This window comes from Bos javanicus, chromosome 9, assembly GCF_032452875.1.
Source record: "Bos javanicus breed banteng chromosome 9, ARS-OSU_banteng_1.0, whole genome shotgun sequence".
Lineage (NCBI taxonomy): Eukaryota > Metazoa > Chordata > Mammalia > Artiodactyla > Bovidae > Bos > Bos javanicus.
In genome coordinates, this window is record NC_083876.1 from 85,614,421 (window position 1) to 85,641,932 (window position 27,512).

General features: G+C 43.6%; 1 protein-coding gene across 1 annotated transcript in view; it reads left to right on the top strand.

Annotated features, from left to right (window-relative positions):
- Positions 1-2,687: 2,687 nt before the first annotated feature.
- Positions 2,688-27,512, top strand: part of SASH1 (SAM and SH3 domain containing 1) — a 190,111-nt gene continuing 165,286 nt past the window's right edge. Inside the window, exon 1 of the mRNA XM_061428249.1 lies at positions 2,688-3,629. Coding sequence (XP_061284233.1) covers positions 3,501-3,629 — 129 coding nt within the window. The 5' untranslated portion in view covers positions 2,688-3,500. The remainder of the gene's footprint in view (positions 3,630-27,512) is intronic.

Below are 27,512 nucleotides of genomic sequence, written 5' to 3' on the forward strand. Positions count from 1 at the left end.
AATGGCGAATCTACACTTGCCCACCTTACAGAGCTTTGTGGGAATCAAATACATTACAGTGTAGATGAAAGAATTTTTAAAAGTACTGAAGTCATCTGATTTTGAGTCTGCTCCATTTGTTTACTTGGAGTGATCATTCAAATTCTCCAGAGCCTATTTCTTCATCTTCAATATGAGGGATTTGATCCAGGTCATCTTAAACGCCCTTTTCCACCCTCATGGGGGGTATAATTCTATTATAAAAAGCTCTTTGTGAATGGTACCCTAGGGGACTCTGAAATAATATGATCATGATCATGATGTTGCTGATTATTCTTTATATTTTGTTAAAAAGCCCTTGAAGGAATTATTTTGGAAGAATTGGCCGTGGAGAAAAGGCTCAATTTGGGAGAAGTAATAAGAATCATTTTGAGTAGAAGCTTCATGAAGTTGATCCGTGAAAAAGTTCAGCTTCATTTTTCAAATGTCAAAAAAAATTGTGTTCTATAAGAATAAAAATGACTGCTCAGAATTTCATATTTATGTAAAGACAGCAAAATTACAGGTACCAACATTCCTCCTCAAATGTGTTATTTATTTCCCTATCCATTTATTAGGGAGCACCAGGAAAAGGACCTCAAATATCTAGGGTAGCTTGATTCTCTGATTGCCAAAATGATGGCTAAGATTTAATTGTATTGAGATATGTTTCTGCTGTTGCTAAATAATACCTATCTTTAGATGATCCTGAAATGTAATATCACCTCTGAGGAGGTAGGTGGCAATTAGTGTGGCCTTGCTTCATCTAGGATGGGGAAATAGAAATGCAGAAAAGTTCATTGCTTTGCCCTCAGGTCCTCTGATAAGTCAGGAAGAAAGACTCATGCTTGGCACTGGAGACTCATGCTCCCACCATCCTTCTTGTTTGGCTTCATGCTCAGTCCCTTGCCATAATGTGTTTATGCAGCCCCAGTAGAAGCAGCACTGTCCTTTGTATTTTCTTGGATTAAGTAGGATGTTGTTGTTGTTTAGTCGCTAAGTCATGTCGGACTCTGTGACCACATGGACTGTAGCCCACCAGGCTCCTCTGTTTATGGAATTTCCCAGGCAAGGATACTGGAGTGGGCAGCCATTTCCTACACCAGGGGATCTTCCCAACCCAGGGATCAAACCCCAGTCTCGGATCCTGCATAGGCAGGTGGATTCTTAACCAGGGAAGCCACCAGGGAAGCCCACTGAGTAAGGTAACACATGGCTCAGATCAGATCAGATGAGTCGCTCAGTCGTGTCGGACTCTTTGCGACCCCATGAGTTGCAGCACGCCAGGCTTCCCTGTCCATCACCAACTCCCGGAGTTCACTCAGACTCACGTCCATCGAGTCAGTGATGCCATCCAGCCATCTCATCCTCTGTCGTCCCCTTCTCCTCCTGCCCCCAATCCCTCCCAGCATCAGAGTCTTTTCCAATGAGTCAACTCTTCGCATGAGGTGCCCAAAGTACCAGAGTTTCAGCTTTAGCATCATTCCTTCCAAAGAAATCCCAGGGCTGATCTCCTTCAGAATGGACTGGTTGGATCTCCTTGCAGTCCAAGGGACTCTCAAGAGTCTTCTCCAATACCACAGTTCAAAAGCATCAATTCTTTGGCGCTCAGCCTTCTTCACAGTCCAACTCTCACATTGAAATTCTTAAATATACATAAAATCAATTCAATGGTTATTTACCTTTTTTCATCATTTACTTATTTTCATGTCTTTATAGAGGTGATGATGATGATAATTTTAAAAAGCCCAGCACTGCTTTAATGAATTTATTTGGATTCGCAGAATTTTAGAACACACACCTGGCACCAGCATCAACCCAGGAAAGCAAGAGGCTTGGTCATACTGACTCTGCGCCCAGCACTCCATTTCAGCACAATGCCTTCTGACTATCAAGGGAGAGCTTTCTCATTCCTTTTCTTTCCTTTCAAAAATATTGTCATTGGGGATTATGCTTATAAATTTAATTACCTTTGGAAAAGTTTTTTTTTTTTTTCTCTTCCAATTTTGAACTTTCCTCTAAGGGCTCTTCATTTATTGGATTTTGGTAATGCTCGAGGGAAGGGATTTCAAGGACTTGCTCTTTTGCCTCTTCTTTTATGTGGACCCAGAAGGGAAAAAAAGGCAAAAACACCAGGGAGGTGCCCCAGGGAGGACTCTCTCCGAGGGGCATCTCACTTGGGTTTTTGAAGCACTCCTTTAACACAGCAGTCCTTTAACAGAGAGGCGGTTCCTTCTGGTTGCTGAACTGCTTCACAAAGTGATCAATCACCCAATCCAGTGTGGATCATCATCTCCCAGGGAAAGTTGAGTGGTTTTTAAGGAAACAATCACAAAAGGAGAAACACCTCTATAGGGCTATTTCCCTCATAAAATAAATCCGTCATGGATTTTGTCCTTAGAAAAACATACACGGGGCCCCAAGTGTGCTGGCTTACTGGTTACAACCATAGCACTTCCTTTTGAAAATCCGCCTCCCCCCTCGCCCACCCCACGCCGGTCCTTACATTAAAGAAACCATTAAAACCATTAAAACCCAAGGCGCATTTCCCCTAAAGCGCTGAAACCCCTAGCGATGCAGGGCATTGCCGGCATCCGGGAACCAAAATGTCCCCACTCGTAATAAACATCATAAACACGAGCCAAACAATGGCTCGTGCCCAAGCTTTCACACTTGTTTTTCCAAGTCTCGGCTGCCAGAGGCAGAGAGTTGTAATTCCTGAGGTCGCTTGACTTCGGGAGGGGCGAGGTGTGCGTTGTGAGACTCACTGCTTGGGAACTCTTGGGTAGGACTCGCTTAAAGATTAACTTTCTCGAGTTTCTGGGACCAAGACTGTGTCGGTGAATGGCGTGATTGGAAACTTGTGCAGGCGGGAGGCTGCAAGCGGCCGCTCTTTCAACAGGCGATTTGTTCTCCTGTCTGTGGCTCATTTCCATGCAAAGAGCCTGACATCAGAGCACCTTTTGTTGCTAAACGCTTTCTTTAGCGTCGAGGGGAGAGAGTCATGTGGAGCTGGAAGAGCTCATTTTGAAGAGAGGGGGCCGGCGAGTTCCCTCCAAGTTCCCGAGGCAGCTCGGTCACCCGGCGGGGCCGTGCCCAGACGTTCTGGAAGCACTGAGTCGCGTGCCCAGTTAGTCGGTCCCGGCCGCAGGAAGAGACGCCTTTGCAGCGGCGTGCATCGCTGCTGGGGCCGCCAGAGTTCCCCGCGGGTAAACTCAGTGGTGCGAACTTTGCCTCCTGCTGCCCCGCCGCCGAGCCGAGCCGGGGCTGGGAAAGTTTCCGGACTTGTCAGTCGCGCGGCCCGCAGCCACCTAGAGCCGAGGAGCGGCCGCCTGCCCCGGGGGGCCCCCGCCGGGTCGGAGCCCCGGGCCGCGGGGGATGCGGCGCGGGGGCGCGGCTCGGTGGTGACGCGGCGGGCGGGGACCGGCTCCCGGGGCCGGGCGCGCGCGGCTGCGGGGCCAGGGTGCCCCGGGGACCCGGCCATGGAGCAAGACGCGGGAGCCGCCGGCGCGGCGCCCGAGCCGGAACCCGAGCCCGCTTCGGAGCCCGAGGTGGGCGCGGGCATGTCCGAGGCGTTCTCCCGGCTCTGGACCGACGTGATGGGCATCCTGGTGAGTTACCTGGAGGCGCGGGGAGGGCGGGTCGTGGGTCTCCCCGGAGCAGGGCAGCCTCTGGGGGACCTCGCGTTCCTGCGCGCTCGCTGACTCGGCCAGCCCACCCCTTGGGGGTCGTCCTTCTCCGGCTCTAGTTCTTAAGGGGTTAAATTCACAAGGTTTAGGATTTCAAAAACCTAATTAAAAAATAACCAGCCACAGATCAGATCAAAGATAGATGTTTTAAACAGTCGGATGTGGTGTTGCACAGTGTAATCTGGGACACCTGCTGAGAAGTTGGTGTGGAAGAAGACAGAGGAAGAGTCTTTCAAAAGACTGGATGTAAATAAACCGTGTTTGGCTGCTGTGGATTTGGGAAGAGGCTGATTTTACTGATGTTTATTTGTTGTCTGAGCAGGAGAGGAAAACAATTACCTCCTTGCTCAGAACCACAACAAGTTAACGAACATACTCTGCAGTTTTCAATTTGTAGAATTACAGGATATTTGTTATGTGTTTGGGGCTAAAAACAATAGGGCTTATTTTGCTAAATCTGTATTGTCATGTATTTTGAAATGTCCAGTAACTAAACCCGCCCCTGAATTTGGCATAATTTCTGAAAAATAGTTTTTAGGCATGGAAGACGAAGCTTTAACTTGTTCAGGGTTCAGTGCCTTGAGGAATTAGTAGATTTGCTTCGATGGAGCTGTGGAGAGGCAGGTAGACTGGAATCAGATGGGGGGTAGGTCAGGCACCTTACTCCACACATAAAGTAAGCCTGGCATCTTACTCCACATATAACAAGTCATCTTCAATGTAAAGATTTGAAATTGGCTGTTGTGGAAGCCAATTGGAAGAGGGTCTGTATTTACTTGGAGTTTTTTTTTTTTTTTTTAATAGAAGGAGGTGTAGTTTGTTGAAAGAAGCTCTTTGGGAATGATGAAACCATTTTTACCACAGTGATTCAGCTCTTGGGCTTTGTAGTGAGTGAGCCTGGATTCAGATCCCAGCCCTCCTATTGACTGACTGCATGGCCAAGGTACCCAGCTGCACTGATGTTCTATTTCATCACCTGAAAAGTGAAGCAAAGAAGATCTGCTTCTTGGATTTTCTGAGATTTAGCTAAGTTGATATATAGCTAGTGCTCAGCATACTAGTATTAATAGAAGAGGGCGGCAGAGGTAAGTGAGCAAACTCAGGGAAACAGTGAAGGACACGGAAGCCTGGCATGCTGCAGTCCATGGGGTCGCAAAGACTTGGATACACTGAGCAATTGAATAACAATAAGTAACGGCTGTCTATTTTTTTTTCTTGCAAATAATCTTGTGGCTCATCTTTCCAGAGATCCTAAAAGTCCCAGTTATTCCATCTTTAGGTGTCCTTTGGTATTAATGATTATTCCTATGCCGAGAGCCAGGGAAGGTTGGTCAAAGATTTCTACCTGCTCTTCTCACTCTCTGATATTTTATTTTACTTATTTTTTGAAAGCAGATTTGTTCAGGGAAATACACACTCCATAGACAGAGTGTGGGCCGTCTCACAAGGGCGCTCCAATATTTTAAAAATATATATTGAGAAACACTTCAAGTTATGCTATTTGCCTTTTCTGAACATTACCGATGAATACGGGCCTTCAGTGAAATTCCAGAAAACTCAATGAACATATATAAAAGTTGTGGTGATAGACTGTATTTTAAGTTCATCCAGCAGAAGCTTATCTTGCTATTTCTTGCTTAGGTCTCACTCTAAATTTTCAGTCACTGAGAAAATTGGTTTGCATCTTTTAGTAGGGTGTGGGCTGGGGAGGGAAGGCTTGGAGGGGCTCACTTATATTGAAGTGTGGGCTCAGGGTCGTTTGGGGGTGGGGGTGGCATGGAGCACTTTCTGAAGAGTGACTCTCCCTTCCCTGGCAGATTCCAGCACTGTTGGGTCAGTTGTAGCAGAGTGTTCTTTGGCTGAGTTGGAAGACGGGGTGGGGCTCAAAAAGCCCAAACCTGTTATTCAAAAGGCCGATGCAGGAGAAAAGAAAATATGTGCTTCTTACAGAGCTAATATTTAGTTCTATGTGAGGCTGAAAGACGGTTACGGTTGTCCTAAACAGGTAGTGTTCACTCCTGCTTTCCCGTCTTTTATAAGATCTTCTTTTCCTGTAAATCTTGGGCATCAAGATTGTTCCTTAGGCAAAAGGCAGACGCAGAGGACACAGCTTACCTCTCCTCTGTACGGGCCTATGAGAAGTCACTAGGGGAAAAGGATCTTTATTCTGTGTTGAGGATGCTATCATCCAAGTGTTTGTAAGAAACTATCTTTGGAAAAATATATCATGACACAAAACTGACGTCAGACTTTGTCTGTTCTTACAGAGATAAAAGACACCATTTTCTTCATTTTGTATTTAAAATACGGGATTTTACAATCATCTCTCAGCCTAGATGGACGAAGTGACTTGGGCATTGAATACCTTGTTAGAGGCAACGTCAAGCTGGACCCCAGGTTTCTGACTTGCACCAGTCAGGAGCATGTTGCCATGATGCTCCATAGTTAACTGTCCCAGATCAACTTAGTAGAAATGTGATTACATCTGGTATTGTAGGCAAAGGTGATTTGGAAGTTTGTGGACCTGTGGTAAAGAATCCGCCTGCCAATGCAGGAGACTCAAGTTCTATCCCTGGGTCCGGAAGATCCCCTGGAGAAGGAAATGGAAACCCACTCGAGTATTATTGCCTGGGAAATACCATGGACAGAGGGGCCTGGCAGGCTACAGTCCTTGGGGTCGCTATAGAGTTGGACACGACTTAGCGACTAAACAATAGCAACAAATTTGGAAGATTCTTTTACCTGATAGCTCAGGTGGTAAAGAATCTGCCTGCAGTGCAGGAGATCCCTGCATCCCTGTGTTCCATTCCTGGGTCGGGAAGATTCCCTGGAGAAGGGATAGGCTACCCACTCCAGTATTCGTGGGCTTCCCTTGTGGCTCAGCTGGTGAAGAATCCACCTGCAATGTGGGAGACCTGGGTTCGATCCCTGGGTTGAGAAGATCTCCTGGAGAAAGGAAAGGCTACTCCCTGCAGTATTCTGGCCTGGAGAATCTCAAAGTCAGACAGGACTGAGGGACTTTCACTTTTTTATTGGAGAACTTCGGAGGGGAGTAAGAGGTAGAAGGGGAATTATACATCCAAGCATCATACTTAGCAGATTTCAGGCACAGTTGCTACTTTTATTTTTTAGATTCTTCTCAGTGTAAAAATATGAACTTCAAAGCCTATTAGGGTTTTTAATTGAATGAGCACAGCTCCCCTTTCCCGAAGGGGCAGTATAACAAGGAACACTCACCATCTGTCTCCCGTTCCCCTCCTCCCCACCCCCCAGCCCGGACCCCCCAGCCCCGAACCCCGACCCCCCCCACCCCGACCCCCGGTAGATTTTGTTGGTTCTGACCCAGGGGAGGGTGTTACCCCAGAGGCATTGATCTCAGTAAATACAGGGTGGTTGTTTGAGTTCATTAGGGCACATTTTGCATTCAAATTAATTCAGTCCTGCACAGTTCAGCACCAACTAGTTGCTTTTAGATAGTTGTTAACAAAACGCTTATTTAGAGAAGTAACAGTATAATTTATGGCATGAAAATGAGAGTACTGGCATGAATAAAATGCTAACAAGTGAATATATAATAGGGAACCCCTACTTACTATGGATTGTGCAGGCCTAGAGGGCATGGTCCGTATTTTACTCAATTTTCTACCTCCAGGGCTTGGGACTTACTGACTGGCTGCTGAGAACATGATTTTTTTGAGTGAAAAAGGAAAAAAGCTTGTACTCTGAAGTGCAGGAGCCACTTCAAAATATAGTTCTGTACACTCATGCCCTGGCTTATAATGGGGTGCCTTTATGAAGAATAAATTTTCTTTATGCTGAATCTACCACTTGGACAGTTCCAGTGTGCAAACTCAAATCCTGGCACTTTCACTGAAAGCGTATCGGCAAATTGGAAAATATTTGTAAACCCTGAGCAATTAAACCGTGGTCTTCTAGTCAGATACTCTGTTCTGTTCTCTAACTCGACAACGTATGGTCTGCTTGGGTTTGCAAAACCTGACACCTTTCAGGATGACATTCTTAGACTTCTGTTGAGATGTACAGAACCAGTTAGAATCCTCTGGGGGTTTACTTTTATTTTTACTCCCTTCTTGTTATTCAGTTGCTCAGTAATGTCCGACGCTTTGAGACCCCACGGACTGCCGCACACCAGGTTTCCGTGTCCTTCACTACCTCCCGGGGTTGCTCAGACTCAGGACCGTTGCGTTGATGACTCCATCTAACCATCTCATCCTCTGTCCCCCTGGTTACAGACAAAACGTTCCATTTTCTATTTTGGGGTGGGGGAGCCTAGATTTTTTTTTTTTTTTTAAGAGTAGGAATTGTTGAGGTTATTAGAAGAGGTGGATCATATTTTCAGCCCCAAGTATCCATTTGGTAAATTGTGATGGTTCATAAAGTTTTCCTCCAATTGGAAGAAGCAGGCATTCAAGACTTCTTTGCTGGGAAGGGAGAGGAAGGGAGTTAGTAAGTAACTATTGTTTGCTAGATCCTGCAAGATGCACCTCCCCCAGACCTTACATTTCCCTGCTGTGTTGCTACAATTTACACCCATTTCCTAGCAATGCTTAGAAAATATCCATTGTGTAGACAAACTCTACACAGATGACCTTCCCCTCTTCTAGTTCCTATGCAGGCTACAGAAAAGTGTAGTAGGTTTATTTAAGTTAATAAACATAATAAATAAACTCTTTAGGTTGTCTGCTAGGTTTATTGTATCTTGCTGTTTACTAAAGTCCTCTTTCTTTAAAAGATTCTCCTTCACTGTGTATTTAAGTGTGGGGGAGGGAAGAGGCCTGTGAGATCCCTAGGGGGCTTTTAAAATGCAAACTCCTTTGTACCGAACAGTGTTAATTTACATATTGTTGGGTGGTGTCTTACCTTAAGCCCTTTAGCTAATGACTTAATTTTAGGTCTTGGAATCTGAGCGTCAGCCCTAGTGTCAAGTATTCTGACTTCATCTTGATTTTATGTTCCTGTTAGGCAGCGGAAAGCCTATGGCTTTTTCCTAAGTAGAGAAATTGCAGGGTGATGTATCAGGAGGCACTGACTAAAGAGACCCTGGACAGGAGCCCTCAACTCCTTCATTTAGATAGGAATGGGAGGGCTTCGGGCAGCAGAGTAGGGGCCAGAGCTCAGACCTCTCAATTTTCAATTATCTGCCAAAGACAGAGTTAAGCCTTATAATTCTGGCTGGGGCCCTTGATTTGCTATCAGAAAAGACCCCTGGGGCCTTCCCTAGTGGTCCAGTGGCTAAGACTCTGGACTCCCAATGCAGGGGACCCAGGTTCCATCCCTGGATCCCTATTCAGAAAACTAGATTCCCACATGTCACAACTGAGAGTTTGGGTGTAGCAACTAAGACCCAGCAGAGCCAAATAAATAAATAAAATGATCATTTTTTTAAAAAAAGAGGCCCTGGCACTAAAGTCACAGTGCATATTCCTAGTCTTCCAGCATCTTGCTTTCATGCTTTCTTTGCCGCTCTCTACCTTGAAACATTTTCCCCCTTCCACCTGGCTTGTTCTGCATCCTTTTCACCATCCTTGACTCCAGCTTCTGACCAAAGACTGTCACCGTGTTGGGAGAGGGACTGAATCCCAATGGTGGGCGAGGCCCTTCCTGTACTTACTTGGTCTTCTCATTGCGACCATTGAGCAGTGTTGTCCCCATTTTGCAGTGGAGTTAAATGTGCACATCCTGAATTACACAGATAGTGAACAGGGGAGCTGGGATTTGAATCCCCTGTTACTTCCTGGAAATTAACTCACAGTTGCAGTTTTATAGTTCATTCTTTCACATCTCTACTGGGACACTTAATTGAGTATTGGAAGAAAACCGATGACAAAACTAGACAGCCTCTTCAAAAGCAGATACAGCACTTTGGCAACAAAGGTCCATATAGTCAAAGGTATGGTTTTTCCAGCAATCGTGTATGGATGTGAGAGTTGTACCGTAACAAAGGCTGCTGCTACTGCTAAGTCACTTCAGTCGTGTCCGACTCTGTGTGACCCCATAGACGGCAGCCCACCAGGCTCCCCCGTCCCTGGGATTCTCCAGGCAAGAACACTGGAGTGGGTTGCCATTTCCTTCTCCAATGCATGAGAGTGAAAAATGAAAGTGAAGTCGCTCAGTCGTGTCCGACTCTTAGCGACCCCATGGACTGTGTAGCCCACCAGGCTCCTCCATCCATGGGATTTTCAGGCAAGAGTACTGGAGTGGGGTGCCATTGCTTTCTCCGAACAAAGGCTGAGTGCCAAAGAATTGATGCTTTCGAACTGTGGTGTTGGAGAAGACTCTTGAGAGTCCCTTGGATTGCAAGGAGATCAAACCTGTCAATCCTAAAGGAAATCAGTCCTGAATATTCATTAGAAGGACTGATGCTGAAGCTGAAGCTCCAATCCTTTGGCCACCTGATGCAAAGAGCCAACTATTTAGAAAAGACCCTGATTCTGGGAAAGATTAAAGGCAGGAGGAGAAGGGGATGACAGAGGATGAGATGGTTGGATGGCATCACCAACTCGATGGACATGAGTCTGAGCAAGCTCTGGGAGTTGGTGATGGACAGGGAAGCCTGGCATGCTGCAGTCCATGGGGTCTCAAAGAGTTGGACATGACTTAGTGACTGAACAACAGCAAATGGACTGTCAATCTTTCTGCTTACGTTTTTAAGCTAAGTACTAACTGCACATACCCTTGGCTTCCAGAAGGACAAACAGCATCCACCGCTCCTTCCTTAAATACCTAGTTGTGTGGTGCAGTGTGTAGAGTGCTCCAAGGAGGCTGGAGTACAGAGTCGGGGGTGGGGGGTGGTCAGCCATGGTGCTGGTGCAGGCAGGTCAGTCCCAGAGATGCCTTCCACCTTGGGTCCTGGCACTGAGTAGGTTTCCCTTGAGAGGTGTTCCCCAGTGAGGGCTAAGGAGGAAAGAATGGAGGAAGGGCCTTCTGGAGAGAGCTGAGGGGAAAAGAGACGGGAGAGCACAGCACACTGAGGTGGGTACTGGGTAGTGAGAGCTGAGGTAGCTGGCATCATTCTGTAGGCTCCAATGAGAAGCCATTGCAGAATTTTAAACTGACATGTGACATGATCACTTTCTAGAAATGTGACTTCTGTGGGTGATGAGTTGGTGATGAATTTGGAAGAAGACTAGTGGTCTAGGCAGGAGAAGATGAGAGGTTAAACGTTTGTGAAATGTACGAGTTTATCTATCATCTGGCTTCTATTCATCTCAATATTTTCCTCTGTAAGTAGTCAAGGATTGCTCCTGGTAACTTACTTTTGATAAATTCTTTTCCACTCTAGAGTAGGCTGGGTTAATGCGAGAGATTTTTAGAGATGTTGTAGTGCTGTAACTTTTTCATTCTAAAGAAAAATTGTCTATATTGACACATCTACGTGTACACATATCTGCTTACCTGTCTTTGCTTGGGAGTGAATGATTTGTTTCCTTAAAAAGGAGATTTATTATTTATAACTACACACACAATGCTATAACCGAAGGATCTTTAATTCCATCTTTTAAAAGCTAATTCTAAAGGACAGTGAAAGAGAGGGAAATGCTCAGTGTGGCATGTCACGTGTATATGCTCAGTCCTGTCTGACTCTTTGCGGCCCCATGGACTTGTAGCCCGCCAGGCTCCTCTGTCCATGGGATTTTTCAGGTAAGAACTGGTTGTCATTTCCTTCTCCAGGAGATCTTCCCTACCCAGAGCTTGAACCTGAGTCTCTTGCATTGGCAAGTGGATTCTTTACCACTGAAACACTTGGGTCGAAGAATACTTGATGCTTCAGACTTAACCATCATAATCCCGCTATTATATGATGAGTTTATCCATAGTTTACACACATTCTTTTTTAGGGTAGGAATAAAATTGATTTCAAAATAATGAATTTAGATGTGTAGAGGCTAAAGCTCTAAGAATTAACTGTACCTTTTAATACCAGTGTAAGACTATAAGCAGTAAACCTTCAGACTAATTTTGAGATAAAATGTATTTTTATGATGACTTGGAATTGTTTCTCAAATAAACGTATACTAATTTGCTAATTAACTTAATTTGGTCAGGACACCTGGAATGTGTGGGTCTGCCGGTCGTTAGCTTTGCTCCTTAGCCAGCTGCCTAGTGTCCCCCCTTTTGTTTCATAAGATGTTTCACTGGATAGCATTAATTCTTTATGAGTTGAGATGCTTCCTGGAGATAACTTAGCTTGTATTTTTTCTTGCTTGTCAAGTCCTGTAATAGAGAATCCGGCACGGAGGCTGGAGACTCAGGCATTGGAGTATCTTAGAGACAGAACCTCTCTGCAACCCATATTCTTTCTTTTCTGAAGGGACTTCCTCTTGTTTTTCAACTTTCTAAGCTGATTGGTGAAAACACGGATACGTTTGCGTTTATAATGATTGCTCTAGAGTTTAGTTCTGTGTGTCCATAGAGATACTTGGCAGCTCTCCTTGGTGTCTGTGATGCAGATTTGGTTCTTGGTTGGTTCTGTTGCTTCATCCACTGCTTGTTTGGTTTTACAGCAAGCAGTGAATGAGGAAGGTCCAGTGTGTCCACACATCACTCTGCGCCTGTTACGGCTTCATTTTCTGTCCTGGTTTGAAGATTTGAAAGTGGAATTAAAAGTGAAAGAAAAATAATGCCTATAATTGTAATCTTAACTAAAAGTATTATTGAAGGGCAGAAGAAAAACTTTTTTTTTTTTAGTTTAGTGTGTATCCTTAATCTTGGTTACTTTCAAAATGTATCCTAATTTTGTGGACTTGATGACTTTTGCCTAAGACTTCTTATCAACCAACACATTTTTTTCACACTCGAGGTAAAAAATGTTTTTATGCTTTTTTGGGCACTCTTAAAAATTGAGTGTTTCAATATTATTTGTTATTAAGAAGAAAGGTATATTCTAGTTTAAGAATAAGTATCTTTGCTATAGGCTTACATTCATTTTCAGAGGGTTTAAAGGACTCTTTATAACTTTAAAGGATTTAAAGTTATCGTTATAAGATAACTGCTTCTTGGCCTTTTGGCTAAAATGGAGTCTTGTAGTATGAGGGCTTCCAGGTGGCACCGTGGTACAGAATCTCCTGCTAATGCAGGCAATGCAGGAGACACAGTTTCAATTCCTGGATCAGAAAGATCCACTTCCTGGAGTAGGAAATGGCAGCCCACTCCAGTATTTTTGCCTGAAGAATTTCACGGATAGAGGAGCCTTGTGGGCTACAGTCCACGTGGTCGCAAAGAGTTGGACATGACTGAGCACAGACATGAGATAAAACGTTAACAATTTTACAAGTGTCCTTGTTTGAAAATATGCAGGGTTAAAAATTTTTTTTTAAACAAAACAGTAGTGAGATACCCCTGCACACCTATAACAATTGCCAGAGTCTGGAACACTGACCACATCAAATGCTGAAGAAGATGAGGAACAACTGAAACTCTTGTTCACTGCTGGTGAGAATGAAAAATGGTACAGCCACTTTGGAAGACCATTTGGTGGTTTCTTACAAAACTAAGTCTTATTCTCACCATCCAGTCCAGCAATTGCACTCCTTGGTGTTTGCCCAAAGAAAGTGAAAACTTAGGTCCTCCACACAAAAAACTGCATACATCTATTTATAGCAACTTTATTCATAATTGCCCAAACCTGGAACCAACCAAAATGTCTTTCAGTAGGTGAATGGACAAGTAAAGCTTGGTGGAAATTATCTAGGGATAAAAACAAATGAGCTATCAAGCCATTAACAGATGTGGAAGAACCCTAAATGCTTATGACTAAGTGAAAGAAACCAATCCGAGAAGATTTTTGATTCTGACTATATGACAGTTTGGAAAAGGCAAGACTATGGAGACATTGAAAAGATCAGTGGTTGCCAGGGTTGGGGGAAGGGACGGATGAAGAGGTGGAGCATGGAGAATTTTTATAATGATGTTCAACAGCAAGAGTGAATCATGTTGCATGCTTTGGATTTGGGGTGATTATGATGTGACAACGTAGGTTGTAACAAATGTACTCACCACTCTAATGTGTCTGATGGATTTATTTCAATACCCCAAGCAATTCTCAGATTTTCAGTGGACACTGAGTTTCCCACAAATTTAATTCAAATCTGACATTTTTCTGCTAGTGTTAGGTCTTGCTATCTACTAGCTCAGTCCCAAAGACTGCCCCTATTACAGTTGCCAAGCGCAAGTCCAGATTGTTATGTGTGGTTTCGATTGGCTGGCTACTGGATTCCATTAGTTTGCTAGAGCAGCACTCAGAACTTGGGGAACCCAATTTACTTGCTAAATCAACCAGTTTTTACTTACTGGATTATGGGATTATAAAGAGATATAACTTAGGAACAGCCAGTTGGAAGAACCTTGCTTAGGGTTAGTATGTGGGGAGAGGGTAGAGCTTCTGAAACCGTTGACCTCAGGCTGGGACTTGACCCGTGTACCAGGACTCGGACCCACAAGGCCAGGACTTGAACACAGCCAAAACCCAGTTTGGGACTCTAACCCATGCGGCTGGGACTCGAACCCAGTCAAAACCCTGCTTGGGACTTGACCCAATAATCTTTTAATTAGAATTACTCACATGTTCTTTGTGTCTTTGCACAGAAGGAATTCAGTGAGAAACAAAGTGATTGGTAAGAAGTGGATTTATTCAGAGAGAAACATAGTCCACAGAGTGTGGGCCATTGCAGAGGGTGAGTGGGCCCCAAATTGTGGCATGGTTAATTTTTATGGGCTGGGTAAATGAGTGGATGGAGAAGGAAATGGCATCCCACTCCAGTGTTATTGCCTGGAGAATCCCAGGGACGGGGAGCCTGGTGGGTTGCTGTCTATGGCGTCGCACAGAGTCGGACACGATTGAAGTGACTTAGCAAGCAAATGAGTGGAAGGATTATTCCAACCTTTTTTGGGGAAAGCATGGAGATTTCCAGAAATTGAGCCACTGCCCACTTTTTGGCTTTGCTGATAGGCCTTGGAACTGTCCTGGCAATTGCTGATGTGTTACAGTGAGCGTATACTGAGGACCAAGGTCTAGCTGAAGTTGACTTGTCTGCCATCTTGGACCCTTTTGATTCTAATCAGTTGATGTTGTGTCCTCCGGCTGTGTCATTCTTTCAAAGATTGTGCCCTGCTCCCTTCTCTCCTGTTTCACTTCCATGTTCTTTCGGGCACCTCGGGCACCTCTCTCCTTGAATTTCCATGTAGTCACCAGTCCAGCAGCTCTCTGAACTCTGTCCTTTTAGGTTTTTATGGAGGCTTCATTATATAGGCAGGATTGGCCTTTGGTTACTGCACTCAATCTCTAGCCCCGCTTCCCTTCCAGGATACCGAGAATGAGATAAGACTGCAAGTTCCTAATTTCTAATCACTTGGTCTTCTTGGTGGCCAGCTCCATTCCGAGACTCTCTAGGAGCCCCAGCCTAAGTCACCTCATTAACAAAAATTCAGATGCCTCTGAAGGGACCCCTAATGAATGACACAAGATGCTCCTATCATTCCAAATTCAAGAGTTAGGAGCCCTGTGCCAGGACTGGGAAGAAGACCAACTATCTATTTCTTTTAAGTCACAACGTAATTGTAGGGGCTACTGATAATGAGGGAGGCTATGCATGTTTGGGGGCAGGAGACATATTGAGAATCTATGTTTCCTTGAATTTTGCTGTGAGTTTGAAGCTACTAAACGATGAAGTCATAGTACAATATAATTAGATTTTTTTGTTTGTTTTATCAAGAGAAGAGGAACAGGATAAGCACATTTAGAAACAAGAAAAAATTGTTTGAACAACTCTTAGAAAACTGAAAGTTTGTTTTGTAGGGGAATAAAGAGCAAAGGAAGCAGTTCAGAGTGGCTTTAGAGCTTGGCTTCAGCATTTCGTGACCTAAGCAAGCTCCTTAACTGTTCTGTGCCTAGGTTTCCTCATCAGTAAAATGAGGAGGATAGCCACTTACATCATTGGGTCTGGTCAGATTAATTCAGTCCCTAGAACTGTGCATGGCATATGGGAAGCAGATCATAAATGTTATTTATTATTAGCTGTTAATAGGTAAATGTTTAGTTGGAGTGTGAATTAATTTCTCTTCACGCTCATCTTTAAGTGGAGGGGTGGTCTGATACCACATGTTCAATTTAGGATTGATATTAACTATTGATTTAATTTGTTTTAATTTAACTTTTTTTTGGATGATTTAATGTTTTTAATGTTTGCCAAATGTCCTTTTTAGAATACAAAATTTAAAAACAAATGCATAAATTATTTCAAAGTATTAAACTTCATGTTTCACTTTAGGAAACTGGTGTTAAAAATGTTATGTGTACTTAAGAGAGAGAATGTATGGGACTTGTGAATAAGAAGGGTTTTCTGGAGACAGGAAGGTATTTGTAATGAAAACATATTTTCAGCTTAAATGGTTGTACAGATTGCTATTTTTCAGTTCTCCTTGTGACTAAGTGGCAGAATAGCATGAGATCTTTTTGAGAGTTGACTTCTTAGAAATGTGTAAAATATGAAAAATATCCACTTAACTAATGATTTTATTTTTTGAGTTCTGGACCCATGTAACTGTACTAAATCTACTTTTAGTATCTTGAAATGTTTTTGTGAAATATTTCCCCAGGGTTTTGTTGATTTAACCACTGTTTTTGCCCAGGTTGCTAAGCATTCATTCTGTGTTTTTACATCTTGGTTTTCCATCTCCAATCAAGAATTTATAAAAGCATCATATGGTAGTGTCCCCACCAGAGCCCAGAGCAACCTGCAGACACATTATCAGTGTGAACTTGATAGAAAATGAGATTCTTTGTGCTTCAAGGAAGATTGTTATTATTATTAATCATTATTAGATAATATGCCACTTATGTACATTTTAATTTAGGGAATGACTTCATTATGCATTTATAGAAAACGTGAAACTTTGAGAAAGTCTATAAAGATGAACAATTTTATGTTGGAAAGATAAGACATCATTTTTAAAGCAGATTTTATCATGAAATACAATTTTACTGAGAACTTTCCACAAAAAATGTAGCCTTAGGACATAGTCTGCTGGGGAAAGGTCGTTACTGCTTCTGCAGCATTTTGCTTCTACTTACGTAACATGTGGTATCCAGGTGATGACTTAATGAAAGCCTCTCATAACACTGGTGCATGGTAGTGATTTGCCCTGATTAAGATATTATGAAATGGAGGCTATGCAATGAGCAATAAAGTAAATAGGTGTCAAAAGATACATGAAAGATACAATGAAATCTATGTGATGTTACTTTAGCACTAGCAGAGAATTATGTACTATTTCAACACACCAGAATGTCCGCTGGTAACCCCCTCATTCTGTGTCAAAGAACTCCTCAGCTTGTCAGGTCACCGAAAGACTGCACATCCCAGAGCTTGTGTCTTTAGAAAACAGGATCTCTTCCAGGTAGAAGAGCTTCCATAGGAACCTGAGGAGAGTCAAGTAGAATGAATATACTCCTTAAGCATCAGGAGATTTTTCAGCAAGTCACATCCCTTACTCTAAGTACTGCTCATGGAGATTAGGTGATAATATTTACATAGGCATGTAACTCCTTACGTTTCACAGTGTGTCCTTACATGCATCGACTGGTTTAATGCCCTTATAGCTACTAGAAACCCAGTTTGTTGGCAACCACAATTTGCTAGTCTGGTGAGTAATCCAGGGTTCCTGGTTTTCTTTTCAAACACACTGACATTTCACTGCCCAAACTTCAATACCCATAATTCAGCAATTTCTGATTGTGGCTTCTGCACATTCTAGGCCTCTAAGTTCATCTATTTGATCTGTGAAATAAAGGTGAAACACTGAAGTTATATCTTTGCAAATATTTTCAAATGCTTCTCTGAAGTCAACCTGACTGAGCTGGTTGTGGACTCTGCTATTCTTTGATCTGAGTTTGGAGGGAAAGCCAGAAGGTGATGCCCGGTCAGCGTTTGCCCATTTTCCATCCAGGTTGCCTGGTCCCTGAGGTCATGAATGCTATATTGTGGGTCAGTGTGGCAAACACTCAAGACTGCAGGCTCATCTTTTCTGAGGAGGCAGAAAGAAGCACAGACATCTGGTGGCTCATTGTTACCAGCTTGCCACGAATTCTAGAAAAGCCAAAGTTTAGTTCTCATGACTTCCAGTTTGTTCTTCTACTGTGGAAAACAGGAAGATCCACTTTCACAGACTCCTGTTGTCAGCCAAAAAGTTTTTCAAGCTGCAAAACTTTTTCAAGCTGCAGTTTGGTTTTATGATACTAGATTTGTCTGTATATATTTTTTAAAATCAAGATTTTTAAAAAGACACACACACTGTTCATTTGTATACCTGTTGACTTACTTGCAGACAAGTTTCAGGGCATTCTGTTTCAAGTTCTCACATACAAAGAAGAAAATCCTGGGTGAGAGTTGCTCGAGGGCGCTGGTGTAGATGGTTCCCCAGAGGATCAGCCAGATACCAAGTGAACAAGCCAAAGCAAGATTGGTTTAAATCCTGAATTTGCTAGTTAGGTCAAGATAAGTCAGTCCTGAATTATGCAATGTGGTTGGCAGCAGGTGCTGATAAGGTTCCAAATGTTGTTTTGGTAGAAAAATGACTTAGCAAAATGAATGAGGGCTGGGGTCAGTGGCACTACCTTCTGGTGTCCCCTGAAGATCTGAATCAAAACAAGTTTTCATAGTGCAGAGAAAAGCATGCTGGTGCTGCAGCAGTGTCTTGGAGATGATTAATAGTCACCACTGTACAACTGGGGTTATAGCCAACACTGAAATATCTTTTAAAACTAAAAGTGATCACCTTTTTTTCTTGTATTTTTAAGGCACTACTTCTGAGACCATTAGCAGTCAATTAATTGGTTCTTTGGCTTCTGGTTTTCTAATGCTTTGTGTATCTGCTGTCCTATTACCCTGCTGTAAACTATTATTTTAAAAATAAAAGCCTATGTTCTTTGTGGCAAAGTAGAGAGAGCATGCAGATAGAATCAAAATTTTTTTTTCCTGCAAACCAAAGGAGCTTAGAAATTCAGTTGTCAGCAGATTCTTTGGAGGACTTCCTTTCTTGATTCCTACACAGCTCTACATTCCTCGCTTCCTTGAAGCTTCAGAACTCACTGGATAGAACAAAGAACATTTTACAGTTTGTTACCCAGTCAACCATTGTAATTTTTTTTTCTCCCTCAAGGAATTTGGAGGTTATATTTTTGTGATGTAGTTGGAACATTCTTTCAAACCTGACTGCTGTAAAGACTTGTTTTTAATGCCATTTTAACAAAGCTGCTATGGAGCAAAAAGATACTAGTAATAAGAGCAATAATGTTGTTGGCAGCTGATGTAGATTGACTGATTGATCATGTACTACATGCCAAACACTCTGCTAAGCTCTTTTCATGCATTATCTCATTCCGTTGTCCCTATAGTCCTGTGAGGTGGTGGTGTGGGTTGAATTGTATCCCCCCAGAGAAGATGTGTTAAAGTCTAGACCCTCATTCTTAATCTCAGAATGCAGCCTTATTTGAAATAGGGTCTTTGCAGGTTTAATCAGGGGTTAAGATGAGGTTGTTAAGAGTGGGCTCTAATCCAAAGTGGGGAAATTTGGACACAGTCAAAGGCATCCACAGAGGGAAGATGCTGTGAAGACCCATGTAGACAGAGAGAAGTTCATGAAAATAGAGGATGACAGTGATGTGTCTATTAAGCCACGGAATGTCAAAGATTGCTGACAAAACACTGCAAGCTAGGAAGAGGCAAAGAAGGATTCCCCTACAGGTTTCAGAGGGAACATGTGAAACCTTGATTTGGGACTTCCCGATTCTAGAACTGAGATAGTGTTTCTAAGTCACCCAGTTTGGGGTACTTTGGAATGCAGCAGCCCTAGGAAGCTGATCCAGGTGGGTGTGCTGGGTGTGTCGGGGAGCAGCTGCTGGGAAGAGGAGGCAGGTATAAAGAAAGCAAAACTTCTTCTAGTTTTAATACTTTGCAAGGACCAACACCTTGACCGGGAGGAGAAGGAAAGTTGACAAGGTAGAGAAGCAGTGAGCTTCAGTAAGAAACTGACGTGGGCAGCACAGACACCTGTGCAACAAACGCTGATGGGGTTTGGGTGGACTCCACCAGGGATGAGGAAGACAGGTTCCTCTGTCCCTCTTCCAAGTGCTAGGGAGTGAAAACAGGGCCAGAGTTGAAGGAGGTGTTTGCTTGGTGAAGGTCCAGCATTTCCCATCTGATGAGCCGAGGAATGAAATGGATGGGAAATTGCCTTGTACCCCAAGTTCCCATTAAATAAACCCTCAGGCCAGTTCCTTCAACTTTTCCCTCTTCTCACCATTATTATTACTCTCTCTCTGTATATCTAGTCAGGAAGAGACTATGTATAATGCCTTCCCTCTTTGCTCTGCAGTGGTAGAATTGAATGACTCCTCCAAAGAGGACAACACTTCCTTGTCCCTGCCCCCATCTCAACCATTACCCCAAAGAGAAGTTGGGAGAGGGTGCAGAGACAAAACAGACTGTCATTCTAGGTGGGGGGCCAATGAGCTCGGGGTGGGGAGAAGGGTCAGAGAATCTGGCAAAGGGTTTTGGGGGGGATTGCGTCTACGTGGCCCCAGGAATGTTAGTGGTGATATTTGTAAATATCAGGTCATGTTTCACCCTTTGGGCTCACCCATTGTGTTTTCTGCCCTCTGTCCTTCAGAGGGAGATGAATGATGGTGTCCCACAGGGACTGTGTTGGGAGAGGAGTGATAGAGGCTTCTGGCAGGAGGAGAAGGGGAAGACAGGGGATGAGATGGCTGGATGGCATCACCAACTCAATGGGCACAAGTCTGAATAAACTCCGGGAGTTGGTGATGGACAGGGAGGCCTGGTGTGCTGCAGTCCATGGGGTGGCAAAGAGCTGGACACGACTGAGCAACTAAACTGAACTTAACCGATGGAGGTTTCTGGATGAAAATGTTACCTCCACTTGAAGCTTCTCCTTACACCACTCTGCTCTCCTGGTCTCTGAGCCAATGTCAACTGCTGTAGTATCTTAACTATGACGCCCAATTTGAGGAGTCAGAAACCATTCCTTATGGAATTGCTGAGGGTCAGGAATGGAAGTATGGAGAAAATGGAAACAATATATAGTGTGTTTTATTTTAATCTCCGTGACTTTTTTGCTGAACATTTTAGTTAAAATCTTATGGGATTTTCATCCTAAAAGGTTTAGACCCTGGGATAAATTAGTTTTAATTCCCACCAATTGTTCAGAATAAATGCTTTGAGAGAACTGTTCTTTGTAAAGTACAATAAAAATGGATAGCTAGAAAAATTAAATTTCCTACATCATCTGTAGCCCATCCTGTTAGTGATGGACTGCTCCCCATAGTACATGATCATAGATTACATTTCCAACACTAGTTCAATGATTCAAGCCAAAACCTTCATCACTTCCCTTTGGAGACTATTACACAGCCCAGTAGACATCCTATTAAGAAACTTCTGATTTGCAGAGGAAAAGGGAAATTTTAAAGCTGAGACTGAGAAGGAAGATGATTCACGGTCCCGAAGGAAGAGGGCTCCAGAAATTTTCAGAGATGGCCCCCAGCTGCCACTTCTTCTGAAAACAGACTCACCCCAGGGCTGGGGGAAGTCAGTGGAGTAAGCGCTTGGAACAAAGTGCAGTCCCTTCAAAAACTGACAGAAGAATCAGTAATTTAAAATCAAGCTCAGCAATGGGTAGAAAAGGGTTTAAGAAACCTCATTAATGTGATATGATGTTAAAAATGCAAAAGTTGGCTGTCCTGAGCATGCTTAGAGTTTGTGATTCACTATCTAAGAAGAATATAAAACCAGAAATTGCTGTAGTTGGGGCAGGAAGAGACTCAAGGCCGAAAGGAAGGTTCTCTTGGTGCAAGGTCGAGGTGAGAGTCCCTTCTGGCTGGTGGCTCTATCTGTGCTTGAAAGGCTTGCTGACAAAGTGATTGGGTGAGTATTGTTTCCAAGAGTTTTGACAGCAACAAACACTGCAAAATAGTAACAGTGAAATGTGAAGGGAACACAATTTCAATACAGGGGTCGCCCCAACCCTCCATCCCCCACCCCACACACTATCACCCACCTTCCCATCCAAAAGTAGAGTGTTTCTGGCAGTTTTCATAAGCTGACCTCCTGCGTTGAGAGCGAAGAGTCTTAGCCACTGGACCACCATGGAACTCCAAAACTTTTTAAACGTAGGGCCCCGATCGGTCTTCTCAGTTTTCTTGAAATTTCCAAATCCCAAATTTCTCATCTGATCAATTAGAAAAGGCCTTCAGTGTTCCCTCTCCCGCTTCCCGTGTGATGACCTTGTGTTGACTTCTAAGATTAGACGTATTTTCACACTGACCTCATTGCTTCTCTCAGGAAGCACAGTGACGAAAAGCTGCAAGCTCGCTATTGTAAGATGTCATTTGGCTGGAGTCCCCTGTGCTCAGCTGACCCACGTGGGCAGACAGGACTGTTCTCAGCTTCTTGAGAAACCAGACCCCCACATCAGACCCTGTGGTGGTGGGAGAATTCACGCCTGGAAGAGGCAGATTCCACCATCCAAATGATTGTTGATGGCAAGGGGAAGAGCTTTTTTCCCAGGCTGCTATCTCTAGTTGGTATAAACCATAGCATAAATGCAGTCTCTGGTACTCAAAAGTCTGATTCCAAATAATATTTACATGAAACTTCATGTATAAGAGCCTTAGTGGGGAAATAATTGCCAAACTTAATTAAATGTCTCAAAAAAAACCCCCAAAACCCTCAAATAACTCTGTGTTACTGTTCATAAAAATAAAGACTTTACAGATAGTGGCATCCCTGGGCTTTGTTTAGACAATTAATTCTCTAATTTTGGTGCTTGTAATACTAGCTAGGCTCCAATCATTGGTGATGGACAGGGAAGCCTGGTGTGCTGCAGCCCATGGGGTCTCAAAGAGTTGGACACGACTGAGCGACTGAACTGAACTGAACCTGAATACTGGCTAAGATTGTTACTGAGCATCTGCTGTGTGACAGGCACTATGCTAAATGCCATCGGGGGTTATTGCTTTTCATCTTGTCACACTCCTGTTGAGATGAGATGAGATGCAGGTGCTGGCATTATCACCCCATTTTACAGATGAGGTCGAGTGAGGTTAGGTATCATGTAAGGGTCAGGGGCTTCCCAAGTGGTGTAAGTTGGTAAAGAACCCATCTGCCAATACAGGAGACATAAGAAACGCGGGTTCGGTCCCTGCGTTGGGAAGATTCTCCTGGAGAAGGAAATGACAACCCACTCCAGTACTCTTGCCTGAAGAATCCCATGGACAGAGGAGCCTGGCAGGCTGCAGTCCCTGGGGTCGCGCAGAGTTGGTCGCAACTAAAACAACCAAATTCTTTCTTAGGCTTAAAGCGTAGGAGAGATCACGTCAGTCTTAAAACAGTTGCGTGAAGCCATGCCCATTCTGACTTGTAAGTCCTAGTCATCCAAGGCATTGCTCAGCCTTGGCCCTTCAGTGGTGCTGCTGCCCCAAAAGCTGTGGAGCCAAGGCCCTGCTCGAGTGTGCAGGGACACAGAACAAAGCACACCACTCCTGTTTACATCCTTGGCCCGGGCCACCCGTTTCTCTGTAGCCAGCAGGATTTCCTCAGGAAGCTGTCCTGGCAGAGGGCGGGCCGGGACTGACCAGGATGTGATGATCGCAGCCCCCTCTGCCCTCCAGGCTCTGCGCTGAGGTCAGGCCCCGATCTGTGTCTGGACCCACCCTTTCCAGTGCTCCCGCTCAGACTTGGGAGAGGGGAGTTGGTGGGAAGACACTGAGTTTTTGCCCCCCGGGCACCCAGCTCCGGTTTGCTATTTCATGCTCCAGCATGAAGAACTGGGGTAAAGAGCTTGGCAGGGGACACCTTCAGAGGCCACTAGAGCCACAGTCAGGGTCTCCAGGCCTCAGCTTTCCCCACAGGGCCACGAGTGGTCCCTCCAGTGCTGAGCTGTGATCCCGGCCTCCGACAGAAAGGATGGCTTGGATGATGTATGACTTCATTTGGCCTCGCCAAGCACCCAGGGATGGGCTTCCTCAATTGTGGTTGGAAGGATGATTTAGCCGTACACCTGTGTGTGTAGCTTGGGCGTCAAGATAACTAGCTGTCACTTTTATTTAAAAATATAATGGAGGGGAGCCTTCTGTGGAAGGCCTTAATAGATGACTTTATAATTTAGATAAGCAGTAAGGCAATGGCACCCCACTCCAGTACTCTTGCCTGGAACATCCCATGGACGGAGGACCCTGGTGGGCCGAAGTCCATGGGGTCGCTAAGAGTCGGACACGACTGAGCGACTTCAATTTCACTTTTCACTTTCATGCATTGAAGAAGGAAATGGCAACCCACTCCAGTGTTCTTGCCTGGAGAATCCCAGGGACGGGGGGGCCTGGTGGGCTGCCGTCTATGGGGTCGCACAGAGTCGGACATGACTGAAGCGACTTAGCAGCAGCAGCAGCAAGGTTAGCTAAGATTTGTTAACATACCCAACTGCTGTAAGTCCACACTACTAAAATGGTGAAGTCAGGTTTTGGGGTAAACAGGTGTGGGTTTGAAGCCTGGGTCTGTGCTTCATGAGCTATGTGACAATTGGACACATTTGTCACCTCCCTGAGTATCTGTTCTCATTGGTATGGTGGAGTCAGTAAAACCTACATTGTCTTGAATGTTTTAAGTAAATAACATGTGAGAATACTGACATATAATGTAGATGTGTATCCTGTCTATGTATATGGCTATATACCTATATATAGATAGATTTATACGTATATATATATTTATAAATACCTGTATATTTGGAAAACTCAGCAGTGGCCACAGGACTGGAAAATGTCAGTTTTCATTCCAATCCCAAAGAAAGGCAATGCCAAAGAATGCTCAAACTACCGCACAATTGCACTCATCTCACATGCTAGTAAAGTAATGCTCAAAATTCTCCAAGCCAGGCTTCAGCAATACATGAACCGTGAACTTCTTGATGTTCAAGCTGGTTTTAGAAAAGGCAGAGGAACCAGAGATTAAATTGCCAACATCTGCTGGATCATGGAAAAAGCAAGAGAGTTCCAGAAAAACATCTATTTCTGCTTTATTGACTATGCCAAAGCCTTTGACTGTGTGGATCACAACAAACTGTGGAAAATTCTGAAAGAGATGGGAATACCAGACCACTTGACCTGCCTCTTGAGAAACTTATATGCAGGTCAGGAAGCAACAGTTAGAACTGGACATGGAACAACAGACTGGTTCCAAATAGGAAAAGGAGTACGTCAAGGCTGTATATTGTCACCCTGCTTATTTAACTTCTATGCAGAGTACATCATGAGAAGTGCTGGGCTGGAAGAAGCACAAGCTGGAATCAAGATTGCCGGAAGAAGTGTCAATAACCTCATATATGCAGATGACACCACCCTTATGGCAGAAAGTGAAGAGGAACTAAAAAGCCTCTTTGGTGAAAGTGAAAGAGGAGAGTGAAAAAGTTGGCTTAAAGCTCAACATTCAGAAAATGAAGATCATGGCATCGGGTCCCATCACTTCATGGGAAACAGATGGGGAAACTTCATGGTATTCCATAACGTTGTGAGCACAAGTGGCAGCTGTTACTGCTAAGAGAAGTCGCTGAGTTCTGAATGCACTGCACAGATGCTCTTCTTTATTTGGCAATATTGTCCTATAGGCAGATACCTCCATTCTGGGGCACAAAGAAATGTAGTAATTTGCTTTTTTGAGATCAGAACCTAGGATCTTAATCATTGCACCGTATTGGTTCTTCCCTTGACAAAAATGGGAAAGGAAACTGCAAACAAAAGCAAACCAAGAAAAACCTACACAAACATAGATAAAAAAATTTGTTAAGTAACAAATAGCATTTTTCTTTTTGTAAATGGAAGGTGGAGGTGAGGAAAGGATGTAGGGAAAGATCAAGTGATCTCTCAAATGTCTCCTTCTAGACAGAGTATTCTGTGGTCTTTTAAGTTTAACTGGACATCCTTTATTGAAAAAGAAATTGTGGAACATGGATAAAATCCAACAGGTGGGTGTTTTTGCTATCATCAGAGATCTAAAGATAGTTGGCAAGATTTGGACTCAGGAACAAATTCATACAGAAGTAGTCTGTGAAAAGTTTTGAAATGTTAGTCCCAGACACTCATCTTCAAGTTCTTCTTATTTGAGTGTGATGGGCTGAGATGTTTCCATCTCAGATTTTTCCTAGGTGGCTCCTTGGTAAAGAATCGTCTGCCAGTGCAGTGGGTGCAGGCTTGATCCCTGAGTAGGGAAGATGCCCTGGAGGAGGAAATAGCTACTGACCCCAGCATTCTTGGCTGGGAAATCTCATGGCCAGAGGAGCATGGCGGGCTATAGTCCATGTGGTTACAAAGAGGTGGACACAACTTAGTGATTAAACAGCAGCGGCAGCAGCTGCTCACAGAACTTTCTCTGTGAATCTAATATAACCAAATGATTTGGCATTATTAAACTAGGTCATTTATGACCTGGATATACAGAATGTCTTGAAATGGTCCTCACTCTTTTTTTTGGTAGGTTTTAACCTTTTATTTTTCTCTTAACTTTTTTGAAAAATTTTTCTTTTTTTTCTTACTTTATAGTTAATTTATACTTTGTGACCCCATGGACTATACAGTCCATGGAATTCTCCAGGCCAGAATACTGGAGTGGGTAGCCTTTCCCTTCTCCAGGGGATCTTCCCAGCCCAGGGATTGAACCCAGGTCTCCCCATTGCAGGCAGATTCTTTACCAGCTGAGACATAAGGGAAACCCTGATGTACAGTATTAGTTTCAAGCGTACAGCTCAGTGATCCAGTGTTTATGCTCCATTTAAAGTTCTTACCAAATGAAGTCCTCACTTGTTTTTACAGTGTGGAATACTGCAAATACTTCTTTTCTGATTGTATGAGATTGTTTAAATCGCATATTATTAGGTTGGCCAAAAAGTTCATTTGGGTAAAACCCGAACGAACTTTATGGCCAACCCAGTACATAAAGAAGCAGAAACATCAGCCTACCACGAATTCAGAAACACTGGCATGTAAAAACCTGTTTACTGCCATGTGCTTTCATTTTCAAATTTGCACAGTAGAGCCAGTTCTTTAAAAGGCCTGTCCGTGTGAATGAAAAGCATTTTCCTTTGGTACTGGCTGTTTTGCAATCTTACGTTCACTATGTTTGACTTTCTCACGTGTATGAAACTAATAAACTCCGTAAACAGAAAAGTGCTAAGTGTTAGAACTAGCACGTCTTGGGAGTTTGTTTTTAATAAGCTGATGTAATTAGCACCTTGAACTGCATATTCCATTTGTTTCTTTTGAAACCTTACAAAGAGGACAGGATGATGTACCTACAAAGGGCATCAGTATACCTAATATTGGCCTTTTAAGTTGTGATGAAGTTCTGGGTGTTTAAGAAGCTAAACCTTGCCAGTGACTTTTAAATCAGAGGGCGGAGGAGTAGATCTGTTGCTTAGGGGAAAAGAAAAAGTTAAAACATAGAGCATTATATGAATTGTTTATATCCATCTTTCCCAGGGCTTGAGTGTAGTGCTTAGTACAGTGCTAGTGGATTGTCATTTTATTTCATGCATTCATTCATTCAGCAGATTTATATTGAGAGTCCTCTAGGCACTGCCTTCAATACTGAACGATGAACAAAACTCAGGGGAAAATCTCTGCCCTTATGGACCTTACACTTTAGTCAGGAGAAAGAGACTGGAAAAGATGTGTCACACAAGCTAATTTAGATGCTGAAAAGTGGTAAGGAGAAAGATAAG